Here is a 15,411-nt window from a genome sequence, read left to right as displayed (position 1 = left end):
GTTAGGACACGTTAGCTCTCATCTTTCTCTTCCAGAGTTATATGTCATTATCCAAATTGCAATTCTTTTTAAAATTATCGTTACAGGGGCGCCTGGGTGGCTCAGTGGGTTAAAGCCTCTGCCTTCGGCTCAGATCATGATCCCAGGGTCCTGAGATCGAGCCCTGATTCGGTCTTCCTTCTCAGCGGGGAGCCTGCTTCCCCCTCTCTCTCTGCCTGCTTCTGTGCCTACTCTATCAAATAAGTAAATAATATCTTTAAAAAAATAAAATTATTGTGAAAGACACTTATTATTTTAGACAATACTTGGTTAAATACCCTTACTTATTGGTTACTATCAATGTCTTTATTTTATTGGACACACAGTTATAGACTATTTTATCTGAAAACTGCTATTTTCCATTGTTTTTTGGCTTTCATGTTGCTGTTGAGAATTCTGCTTTCATTCTAACTGTTCTTCCATTTTTACTTATTTATTTTTATTTTTAAAAAGATTTTATTTATTTATTTGAGAGAAGAAGAGCGATAGGGAGCACATGCACGCGGATTGGCAGAGGGAGAAGCAGACTCCCTGGTGAGCAGGAAGCCTGAGGTGCGGCTCAATCCCAGGACCCAAAGACATTATGACCTGAGCTGAAGGCAGACACTTAACCATCTGAGCCACCCCAGCACCCCAATGTTCTTCCAGCATTCTGTCCTTTCTTTCCAACTTCTTTCAAGATTAAGACCTCTTTACTTCAGTGTTCTGCAATTTGATTGCAGTTTTTCTGGGTGGGATTTATTTTTATTTGTTCTACTTGGGATATATTTTACTTCCTAGATTGATGCACTCATTTTTGGAAATTTTAGATCTTTATCCCTTTTTTTTTCTTTTTAAGATTTTATTTATTTGACAGAGAGAGATCACAAGTAGGCAGAGAGGCAGGTGGGGTGGGAAGCAGGCTCCCTGAATGCATAGCTCTATCCCAGGACTCTGGGATCATGACCTGAACCAAAGACAGAGGCTTTAACCCACTGAGCCATCCAGGTGTTCCAGGTCTTTTTCTTTTTGAATTTACATTTATCCCATTCCTTATATTCTTCTGGGATTGCAATTAAAGAAATAATAGACCTTCTCATTCCGTCCTCTGTGTCTCTTATTTGCTTATATTTTCCATCTTATTTCTGCTGCGTTCTTAATAAATTCCCTGGAAAGCTCATCCAGTTCACTTCATCTGTGTTTGATCTGCATTTAATCCATCTGTTGGCTTTTATTTTCAACAGTTACTATTTCTAAAAGTTCCATTTGCTTTTCTTTCTTTCATAAGGTGTGTTAGTTTTTATCATGTGTTCATCTTTATAATTGCATCTTTTGTTCTGTAAGCATTATATACATAGCTATTCTATAATATACTTAATCTGTACTTGAATCTCTGATATCTGTTGTTCTTGTCCTGAAGAGGTAGGGGATTGGTGGGGTCAGTTGGAGGCGTCTATACTGATAATGGCTTGTTTCCTGGAACTTTTGTGAGTTTATTGATTGATCTTATTGTGTTGGAGTTCGGCAGACCTAATTAACAAAGAGGGTTTACTTCTACTTCTGTTGAGAGTTAGAAAGGCACCTCTGATTTGGGACTACCATCAGTGGCCTTTGTGGTGTAGCAGAGGAAATATTATCTACCTTTTTTGGGTCTCCTGCTAGACGTAGGAATTAAACTGATACAAGACATATTAATAGGAGAAAAGCATACAAACTTTACTTATCTTTTTACATGTAAATGGGAGCCTTCACAAGAGAATGAAGACCCCCAGAAGTGATCAAAGCAGGACGCTTTTATACCTTTTAGACCAAGAACAATAAATTTGTGAAGAATTGACAAAGAAGTTTGATCTAGAGGTAGTAAATTGTGAAGAAATATCTAGGAAGATAAGGGTTAATGTTACAAAGTTTGTACAGATTTGTCAGCCCCAAGTTCCATCTCTGTGGAAAAAATGTCTTTCCTCCTGGTACAGGGAGGGTACCTTTTACACGGAAGTTCTGTTTCTTACTTTCAGGAAGAAAAAGGAGAGTCAAAGTGTCTGTTTTAAGAAACGGAGTGCCATTTCTTTAAAGTGCATTTAATTCAAAGTAATCAGTATGCCAAAGTGGCAGATTTTGAGGTGACATTCTGTTTTTCGTCGTGGGTTTTTGCCCAAAGAGTAAGTCACTAATACAGCTTCCCACCTCGAAGTTCAGTCTTCCTAAAGGGATGTTGCTCTCAGAATCTTTTCTCAGGGTAGCTTGAGACTTCTGAATTGCCTGTTGCCCCTATCTGTCTCTTTCCTACTTCTCAGGTTTTCTTCCTTTCCCAACATGCCTTGCAATCACCTAACTCAGACCATTCAGTCTCTCTGGGTCTGTTGTGTAGTTTACTTATTTTTTTGAAGGGATGGAAGAGGACTTTGGAGACTGCCTCTTTCCTTTGTGAAACTGGGATTTCTCAAAGAATATATCCAATCCAGGTCCATTTTACTATCAAACTTCCTAGTACATGTACCTGACATCACATACTAAATGTTACTGAAAAGTTTCATTTACATTTTTCCATGTGCAGTATTTTAGTTTATTTTATAAAAACTCTATCTTGAAGCCATGTGGATGCTAAGAATTCATTGTTACACATAATTACATCATATTTTATCTACTCAGTAGGTTCTAATTTTCTTAAGGTAAAGTGAAGGTTCCTAAATGATTATTATCAGGAAGCTATTTAATATTTAAGAGAAAATGAAACCCAAAATACCCTTTAAAGTGGGCAAACAATGACAATTCAAAGTAGAAGGTGCTGTAGATCATTCTGGTCTCTTTAATGTTGAATGACCAAAAAATACCAACAGTTACTTCCATTTATCAGTCTTAATGGGTGTAGTGGGAACATTACTACCATTTCAGTGGATGGATAACATACTGCAAGTTCTAGTATTTTTTCCAAACTGTGGATAATTTAAAAAATCTGTTGTATTGATCATAAAGCTTAGAACTATATGGATAAAATCCTTCATTTTGATTTAAATAATCTGAAATGTGTGCCTTTGTCATTTACAAATATTCTGTGATTTAGCTTATTCTCTTACTAATGACTTGTATGGGCTAGTTTATATTCCCCAGGTTTTTAGAGGCAGTAAAATCAGGGAGTCTGTTAAGTAATCTGAACTTAAAATTTTGTCAGACATACATGAATAGTAAAAACCCACAAAGAAATGACTGAAAGAACCAAGGGTAAAGTCATCTGATTTTAATGACAGTCCGTTATTTGTCTGTTTGTGAGAATTGACAGAGATGAATGTTCTCCTGATTCTACTAATGCGAAATGTTTGTAAATACTAGAACATGTTAAACTTTTGGAACTATTTTATTACCATTTTGTTTTTTCTGTGACTCCGGAATTCCTTGGTGAGAATTGATAGGATCTCACTGGACTGTTTCGTGTAGTAGAAGAAGCATTAAATTTGGATGTAGAAACGTGAGGTTGGACTCTCATTTTGCCATTTATATGCTGCTGAATTGCAATTTAGGGCCCATCCAGCCCTTGAATTTCTCATTTGTAGAAGGCAAGAATTAAAATAACTGTTCCCTACAAAGCATTGTTAGTATCAGTTTAGCTAATCTGTATGTAAACTATAAATCACTATACAGAGTAGTTATTGTTACATAAACCCAAACCCTAACCTTGGGCTGAATAGAGTTCTTAGAGTATTAGAATAGAAAGAAAATTATGGCAGTAATTTATTATATGTGCCTGATAATTGGATGGGGAAAGAGAGATGCAGAAATGTGGAGTAACATTCCCAAGGTCTCACAGTTAGCTGAATCTCCCAACTTTGGAACCTTAGTCCCCCATCTTTTTGGTGAAAACGATTTGCTAAGATTGTGTTGGTTATGAAAACCTGAGTGACCGTTTAGTAGATTGAGAGAAAATGAGAAATGGGATTTTTCAAACTAATTTTACAAGTTACATATTTTCTGAATTAAAAGAATATCATGCTTTTACCCAAAGGAACATAGAATTACATTTTTATATATTGTACATGAGAGATAAACATTCCCCTCAAACCTATGAAACTCTCAAAGAAGGGGGTCCCTAAAATGTCCTCCAGGTTGTATCTTTTTAAAATAAGGATTTTTACTTAAAATTTTTTGTAATTAAAAATTAGATCTGGAGCAATGGCCTTTTCAACAGTTAGGAGACTGTTCAATCTATTTTACACTTCACTAAATTAAGTTGAGGGACATTTTAAGCCAGAAATATATACATTCATAACCTGTTAACTGATTATTGGGAGATATATATATGTATATGTAAAGATTTCAAATGCCTTTAAATTGTATCCTAACTTGGGGTTTTAATTTGTTTAATTCCCATAGACTTTAGAAAGTTCAAAAAGAGGGGTGCCTGATGGCTCCGTTGGTTAAGTGGCCAGCTCCTGATTTCGGCTCAGGTCACAATCGCAGGGTCCTGGGATTAAGCCCTGCATTGAGCCTCATGTGGGGCTCTGTGTTCAGTGGAGAAGCTGCTTGAGGATTCTTTCCCTCTCTTTCTGTACCTCCACCTTCCCCTCCCTCAAAAATAAATAAATAATTTTTTAAAAAAATAAGTTCAAAAAGATTCAAGGACTTCTTTTTTCATGTATTCTTATTCAAATAATGAATTTTTCAGAGAACATACTTTTATGCTGCTCAACCATGTGATAATCTCTGGCTTCTAGAGTCAGATGATCTAATAGTCACTGATATTGTGCATGATGTTTGAATTACCTTTGGCTTTTTACCTCTGCACAAACTATATGAAAGCCTCACTGGTCAAAATATATTTATTACTGTTTGTTTAGATTATTAAGTTTCCAGTAATAAATTTCAGTTTCTTAATAGTTCTAGAGAAATAATACAGCTATTTTGAAGTACTCTTTGAATGAATATACTAAATAGTCTAATTATACACACTTCTAAAAGCAAGAAAGGTTACTGAAATAGTCAAGTTAGCTGTCTTTGCATGCTTTGTATGAAGAACAGTGTGCATTATTGAGAAACTTGACAATATTTTTGTGAGAAAGTAGAGTCATTTGAATAAATGATTTTTTTTTTCAAGGAAATGTGTTCATTTTATTTTGGAATACAGTGGCCAAGAAAATTAGAATTGGTGGCTTCATCACTCTTTTCCTTTTCTTGTTAAATTCTCCACTGACATTACTCTGGGATTTGCTATTTTCATGTCATCCATAAATGTATTCTGTGTTGCTTTAGGGAATCAAAGTAATTTAGTTTCACATTGTTTTTGCATTACAAGTGTAACTAATGTTTAAAATGAATGGAGTATTATAGTCTTAGCAGTGTATGTACAACTTACAAAGAACCTTTGTGAGCTGATTTTGGCAGTATTTTCTCAGCACTTCTGCCAGAAACAAAAGCCCCACATATCTTAATATCAACCTTTCATTTTAAATGCTTCAGCTATATTTAAACTCTGCTAGTTGCAACTTTTATAAAGCATTCCTTGTATCTAGATATATTTTCACAATGAGAATTAATATTTGATATTTGAGTAGTGCTTCTTTCCTTTTTTGTCTTCTAATCCTATCCATACACCTATAGTTTATTTGAACAGTTTCATTCCTAAAAATAAAACTTAACTTAGTTGCATGCTATTAAAATTGATATTACAATTTTCACTGCAAAATAAGCTCCATCGAAAGTCAGAAATATGTACTAGATTCCTGTTTGAGGAGATTTCAGTCCTATAAACAGACTAGGAATACTTTGGATTTATCCCAATGCATAGGAATCTGACAGCCATCACAAATTTCAAAAAAAATTTTTTAAAGACTTCGTTTATTTACTTTCAGAGAGGAGAGAGAGTATGAATTTAAAATAGCTGAAGAGTTGGGTGATTTTTCTCCAGTTACATTCACCTGTTCACACAGACCATAAGGATGCAGGTTGTTCCAGGGCCAGTGCAGTTTTGCTAAGTGTAAATATTTAGATTGAGGAAGATGGAGACAAAAGAATTGAGGATGTTTTCAAGGGAGTTTTAAAAGACAAGAAATAGTGTAAAATATTTTTTAAAATGGTTGAAGTCCAAAAAAAGTTTTCATGCTTTTGTAAGCTTAACTACTTATTTATTTAAAGATTGTATCTAAGTAAAATCTTGACAGAGCGAGAGAGGGAAGAAAAGCAGGGGTCTTGGGAAAGGGAGAAGCAGGCTCCTTGCAGAGCAGTGGGCCCAATGCGGGGCTTGATCCCAGGACCCTGGGGTCATGACTCGAGCTGAAGGCAGACATTTAATGACTGAGCCACCCAGGCACCCCTATAAGCTTAACTATTTAGAACACGGGTGATTCTTTGCATGTTTAGCTTTATATTTATAGTTCTTTTGGGAATGGCACAAGTTTTTCAAAAGTTTTTAAAACTGTGAACTTATTTTGTAATAAGTAGACTGATTAAAAGAAAATAACTTCGTTCCCTTGGCTATTTATTACAAAAGTAAATTCCAGACTGTTTTGTTTTCCAGAGAGTTTTTTGAGTAGGAAATGTCAGTAAGCTGCTTTCTTTTTTAAGATGTTGTGTAAGAATACATTATTTGCTCAAATGAAAATTCCTGTTGCAATATCTTTAAAAACATCTTCAAACAGTTGCATAATACCATTGTCGTAAATAAGGACTCAAACGGACTCATTATTTTGGATAAACGTTTTGATTTTTTTTTTAAGTTTTTATTTATTTGATAGAGACAGAGAGAGTACAAGCTGAGAGAGAGGGATAGGCAGAGGGAAAAGGAGAAGTGGGTTTCCTTCTGAGCAAGGAGCCTGATGCTTCTGAGCAAGGAGCCTGATTCGGGACTCCGTCCTAGGACCATGGGATCATGACCTGTGGCAAAGGCAGAAAACCAGCTGAGCCACCCAGGCACCCAAAAGTTTTTAACTCTTAAAGGCAATGCTATGGGAAAGAGTAAACCTGGGGAAATAAGGTCAGTTAATTCTGTTTTGCAGAGGGACAAGTTTTAGGATTTTTTTTTCATAGCACACATACCCCTTTGTGACTTGTTTATCTTTTTGCCACAAATTAATTACATTTTATTTATTGGAATGTAAGTGAATGGCTGTTCATCTCTGAAAAAAAATTGGGTACAGAATTTGTCTTAATATGAATGTACAAGTTTTAAGTTTTTACAGAACTTAAGTATGGCTTCTAGTTAAATAATAGAAGATAGAAAATCCTACACTCCTTTATTTTTTGGTCCACGTCAGTATCCTCAGTTAATTTTATTCAGAAAGCGTGATTTGTGGAATACATTTACATTTTGTGAACCAATTGTAATGCTCTGGTTTTAGAGTATTTTCACAAAATAACTTCATTTTATCTTTTTTGTAATTGCTTGGACTATATCTTTTGAAAACATTTTTGCATAAGTATGACTTAAGTTTGCAGAATCAAAATTTCCAGCTTTAATGAACTCTTCTGAATATACTGAACTCTGAGCTCCCATATTTGCTCCTGTACTTTATTCCTCATCATTACAACTAGTACATATCTTGAATTCATATGAAAAGTGAGACAGTGTATTAGTATTTTATATACATTACCTTGTTTGATTCTCATAACAACCCTTTGATATGTGTCATGTTATCTCTATTTTACAGGTTAAAGAAATTCTTGTTTAGAGAGATTGAGAAATTTGTCCAAGCTCATGGAGTAGATTCATACAGAGTTTGAGTTTGAATCCATCTGTTAGACTCCAAAATCTGTTTTCTTTCCACTAAGTTAGATGCTGTGTATCTATTTCATTTTAAGTGAAATCCTGTGCTCATCTGGCTTCCCTAGCAGAAGGAACCCTTTGGAGGAAAAAGACCTTGTGTTATTCATATTTATGTCCTCAGAGCCTGGTGCAGATTCCAGAATTTTTTAAATAAGCACTGAATGAAAGACACTGCCATCACTGAAATGGTAGCAATGAGGCATGTACCAATGAAGTAGTTTCTCTAGTATAGGCACTTACTGCTTCATATACCTCCTACCCTTTTGATGTGGTTATATACATGCGTGCCAAAAACACACACACGCTCTTTCATCCTTACCAATCCTGCGACATTGAGAATTTGTTTTCATTTTGTAGATCAGAAAATCAAGATATAGGGGTGCCTGCCTGGCTCAGTTGGTAGAGCATGTGACTCTTGAGCTTGGGGTTGTGACTTTGAGCCCCATGTTGGGTGTAGAGATTACTTAAAAATAAAATCTAAACAATAATAACAACAACAAGCAAACAAAAGAAAAGATCTAGGGAAAAAATGTGGTTTGCTTAAGATCACACCACTAGTTAGTGACAAATTTGGGATGCGAATCAAGATTTTCAAACTTTCAACCTTATAACCATCTACTCCAGGCTATCCATCTGTGCTAGTGGAAACCTATACTTTATTTCCTGATGTGTTTATTTGCTTATTGAGAAATAATGGCAGGAAAACAGAGGTGTCCACAAATGGATTGTGTCTAAAGAAGACACCTTCTGTTGAAGTGATGAATGTATACTCTATGCTCAGTCTTTATATATATAGTCTTTCACTTATTTTCCTTTACAAAGCATATATTTTGCAAGTGGTAATTATAGTTAGAATTTTAGTCAAAGAATAAAATAGTTCCAACTAACAAACTGTAGGAAGATTAAACCCATGACCATATCATACTGTAATCCTGGTCTAGCAGGATTCCTGGCACATTCAGAGTATATTAAAGACTGCTTTGCGGGCTTGCTCAAAATACTGTGCTGTTGCTGCCCTTTTTTTTTTTTTTTTAAAGATTTTATTTATTTATTTATTTGATAGGCAGAGATCACAAGGAGGCAGAGAGGCAGGCAGAGAGGGAAGCAGGCTCCCTGCTGAGCAGAGAACCCGACGCGGGACTCGATCCCAGGACCCCGAGATCATGACCTGAGCCAAAGGCAGAGGCTTAACCCACTGAGCCACCCAGGCACCCCTGTAATACAGGGATTTAAAGTAAAAATTTATACTTCTACATGTAATCTGAAGCATGATATAAAGAGTGCATTTAACATATCTTAAACACTTAAAATTTTTATTCTTTTAGGCCAGTTTTTTTTTTTTTCAGTAGAATTTTTTCGTAATTTGTCTTCAATGTGTATCAACATTTTTGACATGTTTGGTAATGTAATCCATTTTTTTCTAATAATGCTTTAAAAAACTATGAAAGATGGGTAAAATTTGAGTAGTGTGTATAATATTAAATTATGAATCAGAAAGACTTCAGGGGGCGCCTGGGTGGCTCAGTGGGTTAAAGCCTCTTCCTTTGGCTCAGGTCATGATCTCAGGGTCCTGGGATCGAGTCCTGCATCGGGCTCTCTGCTCAGCAGGGGACCTGCTTCCTCCTCGCTCTCTCTGCCTGCATCTCTGCCTACTTGTGATCTCTGTCTGTCAAATAAATAAAATCTTTAAAAAAAAAAAAAAGAAAGAAAGAAAGACTTCAGGAGCATCTGGGTGGCTCAGTCAATTAAGCATATAACTCTTGATTTTGGCTCAGGTCATGATCTCAGGGTTGTGAAATCAAGCTTCATATTGGGCTCTGTGCTGGGCATGGAGCCTGCTTAAGGTTCTCTTGGGGCACCTGCTGGCTCAGTCGGTTAAGCATCTGACTTAGGCTCAGGTCATGCTCTCTGGGTCCTGGGATTAAGCTCTGTGTCAGGCTCTGCATTCAGCTGGGAGCCTGTTCTCACTCTCCCTCTCCCTCTGCCCCTCCCCTCCTTGTGCGCCTGTGGGTGCTCTCTCTCTGTCTCTCTGTCTTAAATAAATAAAATCTTAAAAAGAAAAAAGATTCTTGGGACACCTGGGTGGCTCAGTGGGTCAAGCATCTGCCTTCGGCCCACTCCCAATCCCAGGGTCCTGGGATTGAGTCCCACATTGGGCTTCTTGCTCAGCAGGGAACCTGCTTCTCCCTCTGCTTGCTGCTTCCCTGCTTGTGCGCGCGCTCTCTCTGACAAATAAATTTAAAAACTTAAAAAAAAAAATTCTCTCTTTCCCTCTGCCCCGCCCCCCCAAACTTCAGATAGTATAGCTTATCAATATTTGAAGGTGCTAGTATTTTATCTCCTTCTGCAGTGGACAAATTGCCTCTAAATTTTAATCTGGAAGATCACTAGAATGACTGAAAAAGACGTACAACTACATGGCTTTTATATTTTTACTATTTGTATTAGAGTTTCTATACAAATTATTCAAATCTTGGTTATAAAAGAAAATCAAAATATAAATATATATTTTATATCAAAATATAAACACATTATTCAGATAACATACAGAATATTACTATCATGTTGTTTCTCAGTTTTATTCAGTCATAAATTCAAAGTAGAAGTATATAACATATCATTGGATTTTATTTGCTTTATTAGCTCCTCAAGAGTTATTGATCTATGAAATGGCAGAGAATGGAAAAAATTGTGACCAGAGACGTGTAGCAATGAACAAGGAACAATATAATGGAAGCTTCACAGGTAAATTATGGTGGTTTGGAGGGAGAAGATCTGCAGGTTTAAATTATATCCTTTCCATTGAAGTAAAATTGAAATATATCTAATACTTACTGTCTTTTGTTAATATAATAAGAAAATAAGATTCTTGTATGTCTTATATAAGATTACAGAAGTCCCCCCTGCCCCTTGTCTGCATTTTCTTTTTCCACGGTTTCAGTTACCTGTGGCCAACTGCAGTCCAGAAACAGAATGATCTATTATTAGAAGGTCAGTAATAACCCAATGCCAGGTTACAATGCCTACATCATTCACTTCACTTCGTCTCATCACATAGACATTTTATCCTATCACATAATCTCAAGGACAGTACAGTTAGACACTTTGAGAGAGAGCGTTAACATTCATATAACTTATAGTATATTTTTATAATTGTTTTATTATTACCACTGTAAATCTTGCTACCTAATTTATAAATTAAACTATCACAGCTATATAGATACAGGAGAAAATATATATAGGGTTCAGTACTGTCTGTGGCTTCAGGCATCCACTGGGGATCTTGCAACATGTCTCCTACAGATAAGGGGAGACTACTATAATTATCTTTTGTTTACTCCTCATAGTAAATGAAATTATGGGCCAGTGCCTATATGGTGAATTTTGATAGTGTTAGCAGAAGCAGCCTAGTCAGAGTCACATTAGGAGTGTTCTAGGTACAAGATTATTATTTGTTAATCTTACGGCATGTTAAGTATTTATTTGGTATTGTTTGGTGCTCAGTTTTATCATACCATTTTGTAACTTTAGAAGCAAATTATAAAGTTACTTATTACACTAATCCTAAATACACAAATATCAAAAAAGTCAGAATGTGATTATTGTGGGTTTATTTTAAATTTTTCATTTGTGACAAATTTATATTTTCACCAAATTTGGAGTTTGTGGTAAATTTCAGTGTATTTGACTCTTATTCATACATTTACCAAAAGAAAAAAAAAAAAGCCCTGAAAATTATCGCTTTTATTTACATAGATGGTTCAAGTAGGAACTTTCCATAATGTGTTTAAAGGGCAATGAAAGATTTTTCACTTCTCCTAATTGTAATGGTTTTCTTTTTGACTTCTGAATTGTTTGGCATCTGAAACATATTGCAGATAATACTTTGGCATGGTGCTAATATATCATAAAAATTCTCTTATATTGGAAGAAGTACAGGCTCACTGAAATAGTAGTTTCTCTTTATCTTGATCACTACATTGCTTTGCAGAAGACAATTTGCAGCACTTATCTGACTTTCGGTTACTCTGATCATTGATAAATTTTATATCATTTCACCAAGAGTTTCAGGATTCAGAGATAGGCATGCATATATCATATAGTCTCTTTCATATTAGGAGCTTTTGCATGTTATTTTTTTCTGTCCTTTCTTTCAAAAAGCATGTACTTTTATATATTCTTCCCCTGCTGCCCACCCCTTGGAATTTCAAATTAATGTTAGTATGACACATTTACTCTCCTGTACTGTGGGCTTTTTTTTTTTTTTTTTGGCTTAATATTTCCTAGAGATTGTGCTATAATTGCACATGAAGAACTTCTTCATTATGGCTGCTTAATATCCCATTGTATGAGTATACCATACTTTATTCACTTCTCTGACTTCTGCTGTTAACATTTAAGTTGTTCGTAATCTTTTGCTTAGACAAGTAACATTGCATTTAATAAGCTTGTCCAAGAGACATTTCACCTCAAACCTAATCATTCTTAGAAACGCAATTACTGGGTTATAGGGTATATGCGTTTGTAATTTTGATAATGACCTTAATTGTACACTTACACACTTATTGTTAGACTCTTCTGAAAGCTTTACATACATTAGCTCATTTAATCTTTGCAGTGACCCTAAAAAAGTAAGTACTGTTTTCATCTTCATTTTAGAAAGGGGAAAACTGAGACATAGAAAGGTTAACTAACTTGTGCAGGGTCACATGACTTGTAGCCAGGGTTTGGAACCAAGTAGTTTGCTTTCCTATTTTGAACTCTAAACCACTTTGTTCTGTAATATGATACTAATTGCCCTTCATAGAAGATGGGCTAACTTAGTATCCCAATAGCATAGAAGAAAGGAAACTTGTGTCTTGAGAATGAAATGATTGCAAAAATAGTTCCCAGAGTAGAGTAGAAGCACTTAGTCTGTCTAGGACTTGTCGTGTGAACACATTGCTTGTTTTTTGAGGTTAATATGCAGTCTTTCAAATGTGGTATGGAAAGTAGATAAATTTTGAAAGTGATTGGAAAAAGTGAACATTCTGTTTAGATTTCTGCGCTGTTTTTCAGACCCCTCTTCAATGAATGAAAAGAAGAGGAGGGATCGGGAAGAAAGGCAGAATATTGTCCTATGGAGACAGCCACTCATTACCTTGCAGTATTTTTCTCTGGAAATCCTAGTAATCTTGAAGGAATGGACCTCAAAGTAAAGAGTCTTTTATTACTTTTTATGTAAACCTTATTTACTAATTTTAGAAATCTTTAACATTCTCCTACTCTCTACCAACTGCTCTTAGGAATTAAATTTAGAATGTTTTAGGAACATACTTATTTTCCTTTCTATAGTTTGAAGAAAAATAGATTAGGGGAACATGTTTTATTTGCTCACTGGATTATTACAGTTGACCCCTGTCTTATGTTGAATCTTTTATGCAAAGGAGAACATAGGAAATGAGAGAGAAGTTGGGCCTGTGTGCAATAGATACACTGATTATTTAGTAGGCCAGGGTTCAGGATACGTGGCACTTTTACTGATAATTTGAGCCAATGAAGAAGGACTCTGCCAAGGAAATGTGTTGTATCTTTAAGATTAGTACTTATGAGCCCTGTTTCAGATATCATAAAGACCAACTTGAACTTTTGCATGCCTTATCATTTTGGGCTTGCCTTTCTAAGTTATTATCTTTAATAATGTCCTACGTTTTTATTGTACTTAGAGTTTATAAAACATTTTGTAACATTTTTCAGTTCATTTGATCCTTAAAGCAACTCTGAAACTAGTAAAACAAATACCTGATTACAGTTGGCCCTTGAACAACATGGGCATTGGGGGTGCCAACCCCCACATAGTTGAAAATACAAGTTTTGACTCCTCAAAAACATAACTACTAATAGCTACTTTTGACCAGAAGCTTTGTGTATGTATTATATACTGTATTCTTATAATAAGCTACAAAGAAGAAAATGTTATTAAGAAAATCATAAAGAAGAGAAAATATATTTATAGTACTATACTATAAAAAAAAAAATCCACATATATTCCTGTGCAATTCTGACCCGTGTTGTGGTCAACTGTATTATAATTTTAAAAACAAGAAATAGAATCAGATTGGTTAAGTGTCTCTCTCAAAGTGCAATACTTAGGGACTTTGACCCAGGTCCTCTAACTTGAAGGCCAGTGCTTTTCTCATTACATTATGATGCCTCTAGCGGTGAGAGGTTGGGATGTAAACAAGATCAGACTTTTTTGGGTGAAGGAAAGGCTACAGTAGGGTTTATGATTAAGAAATTGGTTGTTTTGTACCCATTTATCTTCTCTTGACCTCCTTTTGTATCCCAAGAGACCATCGTGTTTAAGGACAGAAGAGTTCAGCCCCCAAAAAATTGATTCTATAGCTATGCTAAATAACCTAAGTGCTTCAACAAGAACTTGTTTTGGGAGTGATAAGTCCTGTGAGATATTTCATTTGTTTTTGTTTTTAAATTGTTTTTAAGATTATGGCATCGTCAAAGCATTGTGGTGTCTTTTTTACTGCTGCTTGCTGTACTTATAGCTACGTATTATGTTGAAGGAGCACATCAACAGGTAAGAGGTTCAGCAGCTTTTCTGTTCTTGTACCTCTTGTACCTCCCAAACAGTTTCAAAATGGAACTGTTGTGGGTTTGATAAAATTTCTACCCTCCACATTTTTAGACTTGGTTTTGTTTTTTAAATTTATCTCATAACTGATATCTTACTTCTTTCTTTTAAGACCAAATATTAAAAATATTCTTGTGGCAGTTGATGGCTGCTGAGCCTTTATATTTGGCATAGATCATTTTTACTTTCAAGAATTCAAATGTAACTTTCCTGATGATGTTTAGTCAGAATAACATGAATCCTTTAGTCAGCACCAAAGTCTTCATATTTTCTATCACACCCTCCTGTGATCTGTCCAGATATAGTCATCCTCGATTGAAGGTTAGGTTTTATATGTATAAAAAGGGAGACATTCATTTGTCTGTAGTCCGTAAGTACAATATAACTGAAAGAAAATAGGACATTGTGTTAATAACTTTTGTTAAAATAGTAAAACAATGTATTCTAATAGGAAATGGTTCTAAAAGTGGTATTACTTTATTTTTTAAAGCAGTTAACCTCTAATCATAGAGAAGTTTTTATAGTTTTAAATGTATTTCTTTCAAATATTTTGAAGAAATCTGTGTGCGTCATTTAGAGTTTGTAAGGAACTGGTTAGTTTAATGTATTTGCCAGTATGAGAATCTAGACTGTAGTGTCGAATTCCTCCAACAAGTCCATAGCTCAGTGGACTTCATTCAGCTTGCTCTTGTTTAAAAAACATCTTGGTCTTAAATATACAAAAATAATTTTATTCCATTTTTTACTTGGATAAACAAGAATATGTTCCATTCACAAATATATAAATAACTGCCCACTCTCACTGCTGTTTATTACAATGCTTTCTTAAACAAAGTCTTTGTAACTTTCACTTATCTTTAAAACTTTTAATTCTCATAGTTATCTTATTAGTAATTTGCATTTTTCCTGTAAATGGCATTTGCAATAGTAGGATTTTAAAGGCCTAAACCAAAAGCTTTATTACAATTAGATGAATTTTTTATGTAAGAAGAATTAGGTCTCTTGAAGGGGTTTT

The 15,411-nt window shown here is 35.0% G+C and overlaps 1 protein-coding gene across 2 annotated transcripts in view; it reads left to right on the top strand.

Annotated features, from left to right (window-relative positions):
* Nucleotides 1-15,411, top strand: part of VMP1 (vacuole membrane protein 1) — a 141,454-nt gene that overhangs the window by 11,484 nt on the left and 114,559 nt on the right. For both annotated transcript variants that reach the window (XM_044248547.1, XM_044248548.1), the window contains exons 2-4: nucleotides 10,412-10,513; nucleotides 12,827-12,962; nucleotides 14,252-14,342. In XM_044248547.1, the coding sequence (XP_044104482.1) occupies nucleotides 10,438-10,513; nucleotides 12,827-12,962; nucleotides 14,252-14,342 (303 nt within the window). In that variant the 5' untranslated portion in view covers nucleotides 10,412-10,437. The remainder of the gene's footprint in view (nucleotides 1-10,411; nucleotides 10,514-12,826; nucleotides 12,963-14,251; nucleotides 14,343-15,411) is intronic.

Source organism: Neovison vison, chromosome 5 (assembly GCF_020171115.1).
Source record: "Neovison vison isolate M4711 chromosome 5, ASM_NN_V1, whole genome shotgun sequence".
Classification (NCBI taxonomy): domain Eukaryota; kingdom Metazoa; phylum Chordata; class Mammalia; order Carnivora; family Mustelidae; genus Neogale; species Neogale vison.
This window is presented reverse-complemented; position numbering and strand designations above follow the sequence as displayed.